The 12,929-nt window shown below is 41.6% G+C and overlaps 1 protein-coding gene across 2 annotated transcripts in view; it reads left to right on the top strand.

The window, feature by feature from the left end:
* Nucleotides 1–12,577, top strand: part of ADCY9 (adenylate cyclase 9) — a 216,594-nt gene extending 204,017 nt beyond the window's left edge. For both annotated transcript variants that reach the window (XM_038763009.1, XM_038763008.1), the window contains 3 exons: nucleotides 1,044–1,192; nucleotides 4,814–4,855; nucleotides 8,232–12,577. In XM_038763009.1, the coding sequence (XP_038618937.1) occupies nucleotides 1,044–1,192; nucleotides 4,814–4,855; nucleotides 8,232–9,420 (1,380 nt within the window). In that variant the 3' untranslated portion in view covers nucleotides 9,421–12,577. The remainder of the gene's footprint in view (nucleotides 1–1,043; nucleotides 1,193–4,813; nucleotides 4,856–8,231) is intronic.
* Nucleotides 12,578–12,929: the final 352 nt, after the last annotated feature.

Genomic DNA, 12,929 nt, shown 5'->3' with positions numbered 1-12,929 from the left:
GCTTAACAAGTGCCATTATTCTAATTAATATTATTGCTATCATTATATCCTCTTTTCCCACTCCCTTTGTGTTCCCTTTGCTCCCGTTATTCACCCCTCCCTCAGCCCCACAGCACTGAAGTATGTATCAGTAATTTATTTATTTATATTAATGTCTTTCTCCCCCTTTAAACTGTAAGCTCCTCATGGGCCGGGAGCATATACCTGTATATATGTATATATGTTTGTACATATTTATTACTCTATTTATTTATCTTGTACATATCTATTCTATTTATTTTATTTTGTTAGTATGTTTGGTTTTGTTCTCTGTCTCCCCCTTCTAGACTGTGAGCCCGCTGTTGGGTAGGGACTGTCTCTATGTGTTGCCGACTTGTACTTCCCAAGCGCTTAGTACAGTGCTCTGCACACAGTAAGCACTCAATAAATACGATTGATTGATTGATCTATCAACACTGTTATATTGTACTCTCCCAAGTGCTTGTTTAATACACTGCTGTACACCCAATAAGGCTCAATAAACTGCCAACTTGTACTTCCCAAGCGCTTAGTACAGTTTTCTGCACACAGTAAGCGCTCAATAAATGCGATCAATGAATGAATGAATGGTAGTCAGACCTGGGTTCTAATACTGGCTCCCCCACTTGTCTGCTGTGTGACCTTGGACAAGTCACTTTTACTTCTCTGTCCTCAGTTACCTAATCTGTCAAATGGGAATTAAGACTCTGAGCCCCATGTGGGACAGGGATTGGGTCCAACTTGGTTATCTTGTATCTACCCCAGAGCTTAGAACAGTGCCTGGCACAGAATAAGTGCTCAACAAATACCATTAAAAAATAAAATAAATATGTTTTGGGGAAAAGGACTTAATTGGGAAAGTCCTATTGTAGGAGATGTGACCTCAATAAGGCTTTGAAGGTGGGGAAAGTGGTCTGGGGTGTATGGAAGGGAGGGAGTTGCAGGCTAGGGGGAAGGACTTTATGTTGGGGGACTTTTGTGAAATCCTAGACGTAATTTCTCTTTGCTTTTGTTCTTCCTTTCAGTATACCATGTTCATGTGCTCTGCCATCCTGATCACCATTGTGCAGTATTGTAACTTTTGCCAACTAAGCTCCTGGATGAGGTCCTCCTTAGCCACCATTGTGGGAACGGTGCTTCTCATCATACTCTACATCTCGGTCTGTCCCGACAGGTGAGCGATACCCGAACACTTCTGACTATCGCATCGCAAGTTACGAACCCTTGGGTCCGTAAATAGGAAAAGAGGGAGTTCCTGGCCCTATCAGCGTCGTTAGTTCGGTCATGCCACTTCCTAAGCGAAGTGACTTGCCCAAACAATAGTGGTAGAATCAGTCTTCGGGGTTAAAAGTGGTAGTCTCTGGGGGATAAAGGATTCTCATCTGTTCATCGCTACTTTATTGAGTGGATGTGGAAAATAGCCATAGACTGTCCACAATCAAAAACCAAGAAAAGAAGCGAAAATATTAGAGATTCAAGCTTAAGCAACAGATAAAATTAATGTAAATGTAATTAAAGTGAAAATTGTAGATCACTGTGGGTATTTTTAAGAATTAAACTTTAAGGGTGAATCTGATGTTTTGATTTGAAGGGAGCAAGTTCTGTGCAATGTTATACTTTTCATCCTGCACAATTAGCGCTTAGTACGGTGCCTGGCACATAGTAAGTGCTTAACAAATGCCCCAATTATTATCATTATTATTATTATTACTGGAAGCCATTCATTGTTTTACTAGGTTCAGTCTGCTAGAAGCAGGTCTTGAAAAATTTGGGGTCCTCTGAGAGGAGATGTGGACATACTGAATCAAAGGGTTAGTTCACACCGAGGAATGGCTACTCCTGTAGAGTATAAGCTCCTTGTGGGTAGGAAACGGGTCTTGTGCTTCCAAATCTCTTAGTACTGTGCATTGCATTCAGTAGTTGCTTAATAAATACCACTACTACTACTATTAGCCGGTCAATTGTATTTTTTGAACGCTTACTATAAGCAGAGCATTGTACTATTCCAACCACCATTCATTCATTCATTCATTCAATCAATCGTATTTATTGAGTGCTTACCATGTGCAGAGCACTGTACTAAGCGCTTGGGAAGTACAAGTTGGCAACATATAGAGACGGTCCCTACCCAACAACGGGCTCACCACCACCATAAACCCCATAGTAGTAGTAGAATTATTAGGTTAGACTAGTAGAATTATTATTAGGTTAGATCTGAAAAGTCATCATTTAAAAGAATGATTTTGCCTCAATGAAAACTGGAAAGCCCAGAGAGTAATAGGTTGGATGGTAATAGGAAATTAAGCAAGCTTGCAAAAGACGTCAAGATTCATAATAATTTTTTCCATACAAGACCCAAACTGAAAAACCGGTCAGAGCATGTAGGAAGGGAGTAATCGGGGATTAAAAAAAAAAAAAAACCTCTTCATTTTCAAGGTACTCACATTTTATGGTAACTAATGATGGTAGGAGTTTCTAGAGTTCATTTAACTGCATTTTATGCCTTAGGTGATAATATTTGTTTATAGTAGGAAATGGGAGAACAGGAATTAGTCCCCTTTTGTGTGATAAAGCAATTGGCTCATTCCCTTCTGGTCCCATTTTCAGTGCTTAGCCGTGCTGTGCAATTTCCTGGTAGGAGTGGTGGAGACCGTTTAGAGAAGGCTTTATCTGTTTTACCATCTCCTCTGCTGCATGGATCATTTTGAGCCAAAATGTTTAGTCCATGTCTCCCCACTCCTCAAGAACCTCCAATGGCTGTCCATCCACCTCCGCATCAAACACAAACTCCTTACCATTGGCTTTAAAGCTCGTAATCAGATTGCCATATCCCGCCTCATCTAACTGATCTCCCAACCTGCACACTCCTCTCCTCTAGCTCCAGCTTACTCCCCGAGCCCCCATCTCATCGGTCTTACCGTCGACCACTTCTCCACATCCTTCCCCTGGCCTGGAACTCCCTCCCCCTCCTCATACGCCAGACCACCACTCTCTGCGTGATGTAGTGGATGGAGCCCGGGCCTGGGAATCAGAAGGTCATCATCATCATCATCAATCGTATTTATTGAGCGCTTACTGTGTGCAGAGCACTGTACTAAGCGCTTGGGAAGTACAAATTGGCAACATATAGAGACAGTCCCCAGCCAACAGTGGGCTCACAGTCTAAAAGGGAGAGACAGAGAACAAAACCAAACATACTAACAAAATAAAATAAATAGAATAGATATGTACAAGTAAAATAAATAAATAAATAAATAGAGTAATAAATATGTACAAACATATATACAGGTGCTGTGGTGAAGGGAAGGAGGTAAGATGGGGGGGATGGAGAGGGGGATGAGGGGGAGAGGAAGGAAGGGGCTCAGTCTGGGAAGGCCTCCTGGAGGAGGTGAGCTCTCAGTAGGGCCTTGAAGGTCATGGCTTCTAATCCCAGCTCCGCCACATGTGTGCTGTGTGGCCTCGGACAAGTCACTTAACTTCTCTGTGCCCCATTTCCCTCATCTGTAAAATGGGGATTAAGACTGTGAGTCCTATGTGAGTCAGGGACTGTGTCCAACCTGATCATCTTGTATCTACCCCAGTGCTTACCTGGCGCATAGTAATTGCTTAACAAATACCATAATTATTATTAACAAATACCATGACGATTAAGTTCTCCAAGAAGCCTTCCTCGATTAATCCCTTTTTTCCCCGGCTCACTCTCCCTTCTGCATCTTCTGTGCACTTGGATCTGTGACTTTTGGACATTTGATGTTCGCCCCAATCCTACAACGCTTATGTATACCTTAATGTCTGCCTCCCACTCCAGACACTAAGCTCACTGTGGGCAGGGAACGAGTCCACTAATTCTGTTGAACTCTCTAAAGCACTTAGTACAGTGCTGTGCACATAGTACTATCTCAATAAATGCCATTATTTGATTGATTGACCTCATCCTTCAATACAGCAGCACCACTGCCTTGACATTTAAACCCCTGACAGAGAGTGAAGCAATCGAAGAGGTTTTACTCCAGACTTGGGCCAAAAGCCTCTGCTTGCCTGCCCACTAGTAATAACTCATAATTTGGGGGTTTTATGGTATTTTTAAGCGCTTATTTTGTGCCAGGCACTGCACTAAACATTAAGCTTAAACAAGCTTAATCAGGTTGGGTATAGAGAAGTGAAGGTTTAGACATCAATAGAAATAATTTATAATATATAATTTAAATATTACCATTATTATTGTGACCTTCAGGCATCTGATATTTACCCCACCATCCACTCCACAGCACTGATGTACATATACTTAAATTATATATTACATATTTATTTATATTAATGTCTGTCTCCCCCGATAGACTGTAAGCTTACTGTGGGCAGGAAACATGTCTGCCAACTCTGTTGTACTCTTCCAAGTGCTTAGTGCAGTGCTCTGCACATCATAAGCACTCAGTAAATACCACTGATGATGATGATGATGATGACAATGATGATGGTATTTACTACTACTACTACTACAACAACTGCAATTCTAATGCATCCTTAAAGTGTTTCAGATGCTTCTTTACAAGTTGCTAGGCTCAGTCAGTCTATCATTTTTCCTCTCTGAGGTAAATAAGACTTTGAGGAAGTTGTTGGAAGATGGAAATTCATTCATTTTTGTCACTTAAAAGTAGTCACTATCAAATCATCTTAGAGTGCCTGAGTTCAACTAAAGCTCGTGATGATATTCAAATGGGAAAAATAATGGAGAAATGAGTTTATAGATAAAGTTGTAGTCATTCACAAGTTCTGTTTTGCTGTATTTGTATATCAGGTCCATGGAAATTTCACATCTAGATACAGTGCAAAATATCAGGTAAGTTTTTGCAAAAAAACCCAACTCTGAATAAATTAGAAAAATATTTTGCTTTCATGAATGTTTTCTTGAAAAATTATACTTATTTTCAAGATTCTGCCCAGGTTTCCTGAGAAGCAGACTACATTTTTGAATAGGTCAGCTAATTTGGTTTAACTGGAAAATGAAAATCTCTTAAGTTTCATTCTTTGTGCATACAGTTTGGAATGTGAAGCAGAAAAGCAACTATTGTCCCTTCCCACACTCCTTGGACAATTCCTTACCCTGACCACTCCCTTGGGCACTTATTTCCCAAACCGTTTCCAATCTTTCCCTCCTTCCTCCCAGATGATTCATCTTTCCCTTTCCAGTGAATGATATGGATTTGGGGGAATGTGATTGACCTTAAGTTGCTTACCGTATTTTGTGGGCTAAAAGTCAAAATGGGGCATGTATATCAAAGTAGCTAAATTTCTGTGTTTTCTGACTGTAGCTGACAGATATAGCAAGGCTAGATCCCGGGACTTGAATATCATAATTCATTTCCTGTTAGATATAATAAATGGGAATTCTAGTTGATTTTAATTAGAATATGTGACTTGAATCCAGGAAAATTACGCACAGTTAATTTTAGTGGAAAGTTTGAGATATTGTACATGAATAATAATAATTGTACTTTTAAGCACTTACTATGTGCCAAGCATTGTTCTAAGCACTAGGGTAGATACAAGTTAATCAGGGTTGGACCCTGTCCCACATGGAGGGCACGCTCCATTTTGCAGATGAAGTAGGTGAGGCCTAGAGAAGTTAAGTGACTTGCCCAAGGTCACACAGCAGACAAGTGACGAAGCCAGGATTAGAACCCAGGTCCCATACTTTCAAAATACTAGTTTGCCATTATCTAATGATAGATACGCATAATGACTATTATCTAGTAATAGATGATAATGGTTCTGCTTTATTATCAACCACCCTGCCGTGGCGGAGAGAATGTGATAAAGCCCTGAGACGAGCAGAAAAAGGGAGCTGGGCAGGAATTGTCCTCTGATATCGGGGAAGCTTCTGGGCCTTGCTCTGCCATTTTTGGCTTCATCCTGCCATGGTGGATGGGCAGCAGTGGCCAAAAGAGCTTAAAAAGGCTCATCATAAGAATATGAGAAGTGCCATTATTGGGTCAGACTGCTGTTAACTAACCAGCCTAGAATTCCGTCTTCAACATCGTCAGGCAGTTGCTTAGAGGAACCAGGTGATGATTGCCCTCGTTGACATTCAGTCTACTATTTAGAAATGACCATATAACATCCCTTTGTTTTGTTTTGTTATTTCATTTTGTTAGTATGTTTGGTTTTGTTCTCTGTCTCCCCCTTTTAGACTGTGAGCCCACTGTTGGGTAGGGACTGTCTCTATATGTTGCCAATTTGTACTTCCCAAGCGCTTAGTACAGTGCTCTGCACATAGTAAGCACTCAATAAATACGATTGATGATGATGATGATGATCCCTAACTTTTCTTCTCTACGTAGTTACGGAATTTATCAATACTATGCTCTGTGCTAAGTACCGAGGTAGGTACAAGGTAATCAGATCAAGACCCAGTTCCTGTCCTCAGATGGAGAGCAGTGTGGCCAAGCAGGTAGAGCAAGGAGAAGAAGTCAGAAGGACCTGAGTTCCAGTCGTGGCTCCGCCACGTCTGCTGTGTGACACTGGGGCAAGTCATTTCACTTCTGTGCTACAGTTACCTCATCTGTAAAATGGGGATTACGACTGGGAGCCCCTTGTGGGACTGTATCCAACTTGACTAACATTTATCTACCCCAGCATTTAGTACAGTGCCTGGCACATAGTAAGTGCTTAATGAATACCAGAAAAAAGTGATCTTGGCCCTATTTTACAGAGGAGGAAACGGAGGCTGAGAGAGGTTAAGTATCTTGCCAAGATCACACAGCTGGCCACTAGCAGAGTGGGGATTAGACCCTCTGCTTACGGGCTATGGGAGGAGGAGAGTGGTGTGATCAGGACCTATCTCTTGAAAGAAGTGCCTTCTGAAGGGCTCCAAAGGTGGGGAAAGATGTGGTTTGGTGCATTTATTAGGGGTAGGGAGGAATTCCATATATAGGGAAAAATCTGAGCAGTGGGTCAGAGATGGAAGAGTTGCAAGTGAGTTGAAGTTAGCGTGGCAGGAGCAGAGTGCAAGCCAGAATAAAAACAAGAGGAAAAAAATAAACAGGAAGGAGGGAGGCAGCTCGAGGAAAGCCTGAGTTATAAAAGGGGTAGATGTGAATTAACCCATTTTTACAGACTAGAGCGTGAGACGGGGGAGGTGAAGCGATCTATGGAAAAGGCCACATATGAATTCAGTCGCAATTTCTTGAATGTTGACTAGACCACTTCCTGGCCAAAGTACTTTTTCAGTATCGCTCATAAAAGATTTAGAGAAAGCTCACTTGCTTTTCTGATACCCTGAGCTTTTGTGGTCTCTGAATAGTAATAATAATAATAATGTTGGTATTTGTTACGCGCTTACTATGTGCAAAGCACTGTTCTAAGCGCTGGGGTAGATACATGGTAATCAGGTTGTCCCACGAGGGGCTCACAGTCTTCATCCCCATTTTACAGATGAGGGAACTGAGGCCCAGAGAAGTGAAGTGACTTGCCCAGCGTCACACAGCTGACAAGTGGCGGAGCCAGGATTTGAACCCACGACCCCTGACTCCAAAGCCCGGGCTCTTTCCACTGAGCCACGCTGCTTCCCTCTGAACTTATCCCTGACCTAAAACTTGGCTACCTTGAACTTGTGTGGTCTCTGAACTCATCACTGACCTAAAATTTAGCATTGGCTTAATTTTCTTTCAAAAATTTATTCATCAGCAAGCCCTTAAAACTTGTAGTAGCGCCTAGTAATAGGAAACAAATTTTGCTTTCCATGGCATTCGGTACTTGAAATTCAATATGGCAGTCATTTTTGTTTGATACGAAAGGTGTTGGCAGTGTGGGGCAGTGGAAAAAGTTAGCTTTCTGTAGATGTTTGTTTTAAAAATTGTATACGCACGTTTAGAATAAGTCTTAAAATTTACGACACATCAAACGTTTTTTCCCAACCCATGCTTTGATAAAATGTCTTCTCATAGTTATCATTTCTTGTGTTGAATTCTGGATCTGAGTGTCTGGAAATTTCTTTAACAGCACGAAATTATGTATCCCACTGTTTTCCCTTGACGCATATGCACCTGTTGGTGTGACAGTCAATTTGGGCTTTTATTTTTTAATTGCATTCCATTTTACTTTGAGGTGTTAACATTGCTTGTAACACCTTAATGTACATGAACTTGGTGTTCATTAAGCCTTATTCAAGTGGTATTTTCAAGTATTTTTTTCCTCTGGCTTCTCCTTTATCCTAGTTCCAGGAAGAATCCATGCAACAGTTCTCTGCCAAGTAGCAGCTGGAGACCAGGCGCAATCGAACAGGAAGCGATACTCATTTTCTTTCTCCTACTCCTGCTGGTCTGGTTCCTGAATCGAGAGTTCGAAGTCAGCTACCGTCTCCACTATCATGGAGACGTAGAAGCTGATCTTCACCGCACCAAAATCCAGAGCATGAGAGACCAGGCTGACTGGTTGCTGAGAAACATTATTCCCTATCACGTGGCAGAGCAGTTGAAAGTTTCCCAGAGCTACTCCAAAAACCACGATAACGGAGGGGTCATCTTTGCCAGCATCGTCAACTTCAGCGAGTTTTACGAAGAGAACTACGAGGGAGGCAAGGAGTGCTACCGAGTCCTCAATGAACTGATAGGTGATTTTGACGAGCTGCTGAGCAAGTCCGATTACAGCAGCATCGAGAAGATCAAAACCATCGGGGCAACTTACATGGCGGCCTCGGGCTTGAATACCTCCCAGTGTCAAGACAGCGACCACCCACATGGACATTTGCGGACCCTTTTTGAATTTGCCAAAGAAATGATGCGTGTTGTGGATGACTTCAACAACAACATGCTGTGGTTTAACTTCAAGCTTAGGATTGGCTTTAACCACGGCCCCCTCACCGCTGGAGTAATCGGCACCACCAAGTTGTTATATGACATCTGGGGGGACACGGTGAACATCGCAAGCAGGATGGACACTACCGGAGTGGAATGCCGCATTCAGGTGAGTGAAGAGAGCTACCGGATCCTAAACAAGATGGGGTACGACTTTGACTACAGGGGGACGGTGAACGTGAAGGGGAAAGGTCAGATGAAGACCTACCTTTACCCAAAATGTAATGACAACGGGATCGTGCCCCATCACCAGTTGTCTATATCTCCAGACATCCGCGTGCAAGTAGACGGCAGCATCGGACGGTCTCCTACAGACGAGATTGCCAACCTGGTGCCTTCCGTACAGAATTCCGACAAGACATCTCACGGCTCTGAAAATAACACAGAGGCGAGGGACCTCCACATCCCCTCCAAGAAGCTCCGGAGAGATCCGGGAAAGGCCGAAGAAAAGTGCCGGTTTGGCAAAGCCACCGAGAAGCCCGACTGTGGAGAAAGGGGGACAGAGGAAGCCAACGAGCTAACCAAACTGAATATTTCAAAGAGTGTATGATGCAGCAGCCGAGAGCTGCGTGAGGTGCTCTGTCCGTATTGACATTTGCGATTGGCTGTTTTCTTTTCAAGAGAAAGATTTTCAGGACCCGGGTTGTATAGTCTGTTGTCATTTGAAGCCCCGGAGGGCTGTCGAGCACAGTTATTCAGGGTTTGTTTTCGTCCATCTCTCTCCCCTCTTCCTGCTCCCCTAAAGCACCCGTTTCTTTAGCGTAACTCTCTTTCAGATGTGTGGGGGATAACAAGTGCCTTCAGGAATAGTCCACGGCCTTTCAGTCCGAGACCAGAGGCCTCTGGTGAAATCATGGCTATAGGTACCAATCGAATCTTCAAGCAAAAGCTGTGGTTTGCGATCATTTTTATTGTTGTTTCTCACAAGACGCTCTTTTTTGGCTGATCTTCGGAATTTGGTTTTCTCTTTTTGTACATATGATATAGCATTTTACAGTTATTAGAACTTTCTATGTAAACACCTGCATACCTGCGTTTGGGAAACTGATACAAAAGTGCCAGTAGTCTACCAAAAGGGAATGTTAAAGGGTAAGGGGGTGGGCGGAGTCTTGCTTTGGGATGTGTTAAGGAAGGAGTCGTTTCACTGTGTGTGACTCAACCGGGAGATTAAAGCTGGCATTAGAGCTGTCCCAGGTCCACCTTCTTTCCCAGTGCTCTGATCCAGCGAATGTGCCATTTCTGTGCTCTGGATGCCCTGCTTCTCTTACTTCAAGTGGTTTAAAACAGTTCAGACTTCACCGGTCTTGAGATTCAAAAGGCGAAAAAAAGTGTCTTCAGTCTGGGCCTCAGGAATTTAGAAGCCATCTTCATTTTATCCCTTCTCGTGGGGGATTTTCAAGCTTGGGGTCAAGTTGGTGTCTTTGAAGCTGGCCTGTTTGAGAGAAAACACTTCAAACTGAATATTTTGGTATCACATCTATTTATTTATTTATTGTTCGATAAATGTGTTTGAGGGGTTTTTTTTGGTTTGGTAGGGAGAAATAGGATTTGTAGGGTTTAGTAGTGGATGTAATGAAGCAGTAATAAGGTGTCCGTTGATATTTCAGCCACTTCAAGCTATCAACCACTGTGAGGATGTTAGTATTTGTGTGAAGACTGGTGTGACCGTCAGTCATCAAAATGCAGAGTGAGTGTGAAAAACCCCAGCTTTTCCTTTGGGTATGAAATGCCAATGCTACCCAATGTTCTGCAAGGCCACGAGGCAAGGTTTGAGACTGAGATTCTTCCTGTTTCATTATAAGAACGCGTATCATTACCTGAGAAGCACAAAAAAAGAGATAGACACTACTAACGTTCCCTTAGCAAGCTTCCACAAATATAAGCCGTTTCTTCTTTCTGGTTTTGGGCTGAAGGGCCCATTTGGGGTACCCTATGTTCTTGTAAGGTGGTTCCACCTTATTTAGAGAGAACGCTGTCTTGCACTATAATAGGATAGAAAAGTATACAATAATCTCTACCCGAATGAGTTTGTCCACTTAGGGGAAAGGATAACCTGTGTGGGAAATTCTTTGGTTTTTCTTTGCGCTGGGTCATGAATTGTAATGATTTTCTTCCCTCTTAATTGCTAAAACTGAGAATTGAAACCTGAAGATAATTCTGCTACGATCATTCGTAATATGTTGCTAGAGCACAGGTCCCAAAATAATTAGAGAGAAAAGTGTCGGTACCTCGTAGACATTTTCCTCTCGCTGACATAGATCTTCCTGTCTTTCTCCTTTCTTTTAAATGGAGTTTCTCTGAAATTCTTGTTTCTCATGAATGCAGTTTTTGCAGCACCAATAACGGTCCTAAAGGATGCAAGGAAAGGCATTAATTAGTATAAGTTTGTTTCAAAATATTCATGCCATTGAGCAACATTTGCAAATTTTACAACTGTAAAAAATTTCCTTCGGTTTTGATCTTTTCAGTATGTCTTCCATTTTTCCAGGATAGTTGGACAAATTCCTCTGGCCTTCAAAGAATGTATTACCAGGAAAATCTATAGAACTTTTTGTTACCTCTAGAAACACTAACTGAAGCTCTCCTAATAGCTAAAAATTGTCACCACTTAGAATTTGTCAGTGTTCTGCTGAATATTTTAATCTCTTTTTTCTTTCCTCCACTCATTTCACTTTGAGGCTTTCAGCAATGCCCCAGGGTTAAAACTGTTGATTGCTGAATTGGGTTCTGTGATTTTTCTCATCTTCCCATTAAGTACGAGCTAATATAGCTCCTGTTGGGCTTTGGTCACGTGAGACTTACAATTTCCTTTTCCTGTAACTGGGCTGTCTAAATATTCTCATATGAAATCAATAACCTGCGAACGGAATTAAGGATCATATAGATTTAGACATCTGAGTCAGTTTAGTACAAACACAAGTTAAAATGAAGGAAGATTTCCTATTGGATACAATGATGCTGTCTGCAAGCGGAACCCGACTGGGCCTAATAAATAAATGGCCAGGGTGAGTGGTCCTTTAACGATGCTAAACAAATTTGATCCCTTCCCTCACCATCGCATCATTCACTTTAATACCACAAAATCTACAGGAAAATGGTGTGACTCTGATCATTTTGGCATTAAGCAAGTCATGATTGAAGACAGACAGACATTTCTCAGCTTTTAGCTCAAATTCCACCATCTGCTCTTAAAATGAATTTGCTCTGCAATGTAGCAAATACCCTGTGCGTTTAGTTTAGGAGGTGATATTTGATTTTAGAATTCATTGTGCACAGATAGTATTTTGTGGTTGCGATTGATATTTATTGATACCAGTCAAAGGAGACTGTTAAAAGCAAAAAAGAAAAAAGAATAACCCAGTGCTCACAGATGCTGCGTCCTTTAGTTTTAAGTACTTGATTCTCTTTTATGCAATTCAGACCCAGCTATAAAAACAGCAAATGCTTTAAATATTTGTAGTGATTAAAAAGAAGCATATGTGGATAATTCCAATCGCCGTCTGCTGAATTGCATGTCAGAACATGGCTCAAAGCCAAAAAGGGAGTATATTCATACATTAATTAGTTGACGATGAGGTTTGTCAATGATAAAAAGCCTCTGTGTTTGCGTTGTTGATTCTTTGGGGAGCAACTTTGAAGAAACACTGACTGTTTCAAAAGTTATACTGTTCCCTAAATTTGAAATGCAATGAACAAAAACAAACTGCTTTGTATGCTTGGTTTTTATTTTTTTCATTTTGGTCCGTTATTGAAAATTGCCGATGCTGATCATCTCGGAAATCATAAGTTAAAGAAATGGCCATTAAAATGCTCTTGACATATAATATTAAACTCTTGATATTCACTCACTGAAGAGATTGGTGCTATTATAGTGATTAGGTAGGAGAAGCATATCTTGGGAAAATCCGCAGCACTTCTAAAGCCTGTGGAAACAGTTTCCACCTCATTATTTTGAAAAAAAAACCTCTGCCTTGGTTGGGTTCTTTCATGAACATATTTGCCTCACTTGATATATTGGTAATGGCTTATTTGCTGTTATGCTGAGTTTTTCCAACATAA

Source organism: Tachyglossus aculeatus, chromosome 21 (genome assembly GCF_015852505.1).
Source record: "Tachyglossus aculeatus isolate mTacAcu1 chromosome 21, mTacAcu1.pri, whole genome shotgun sequence".
NCBI lineage: Eukaryota > Metazoa > Chordata > Mammalia > Monotremata > Tachyglossidae > Tachyglossus > Tachyglossus aculeatus.
The sequence above is the reverse complement of the archived record's forward strand: the minus strand, read 5'-3'. Positions and strand labels throughout refer to the sequence as shown.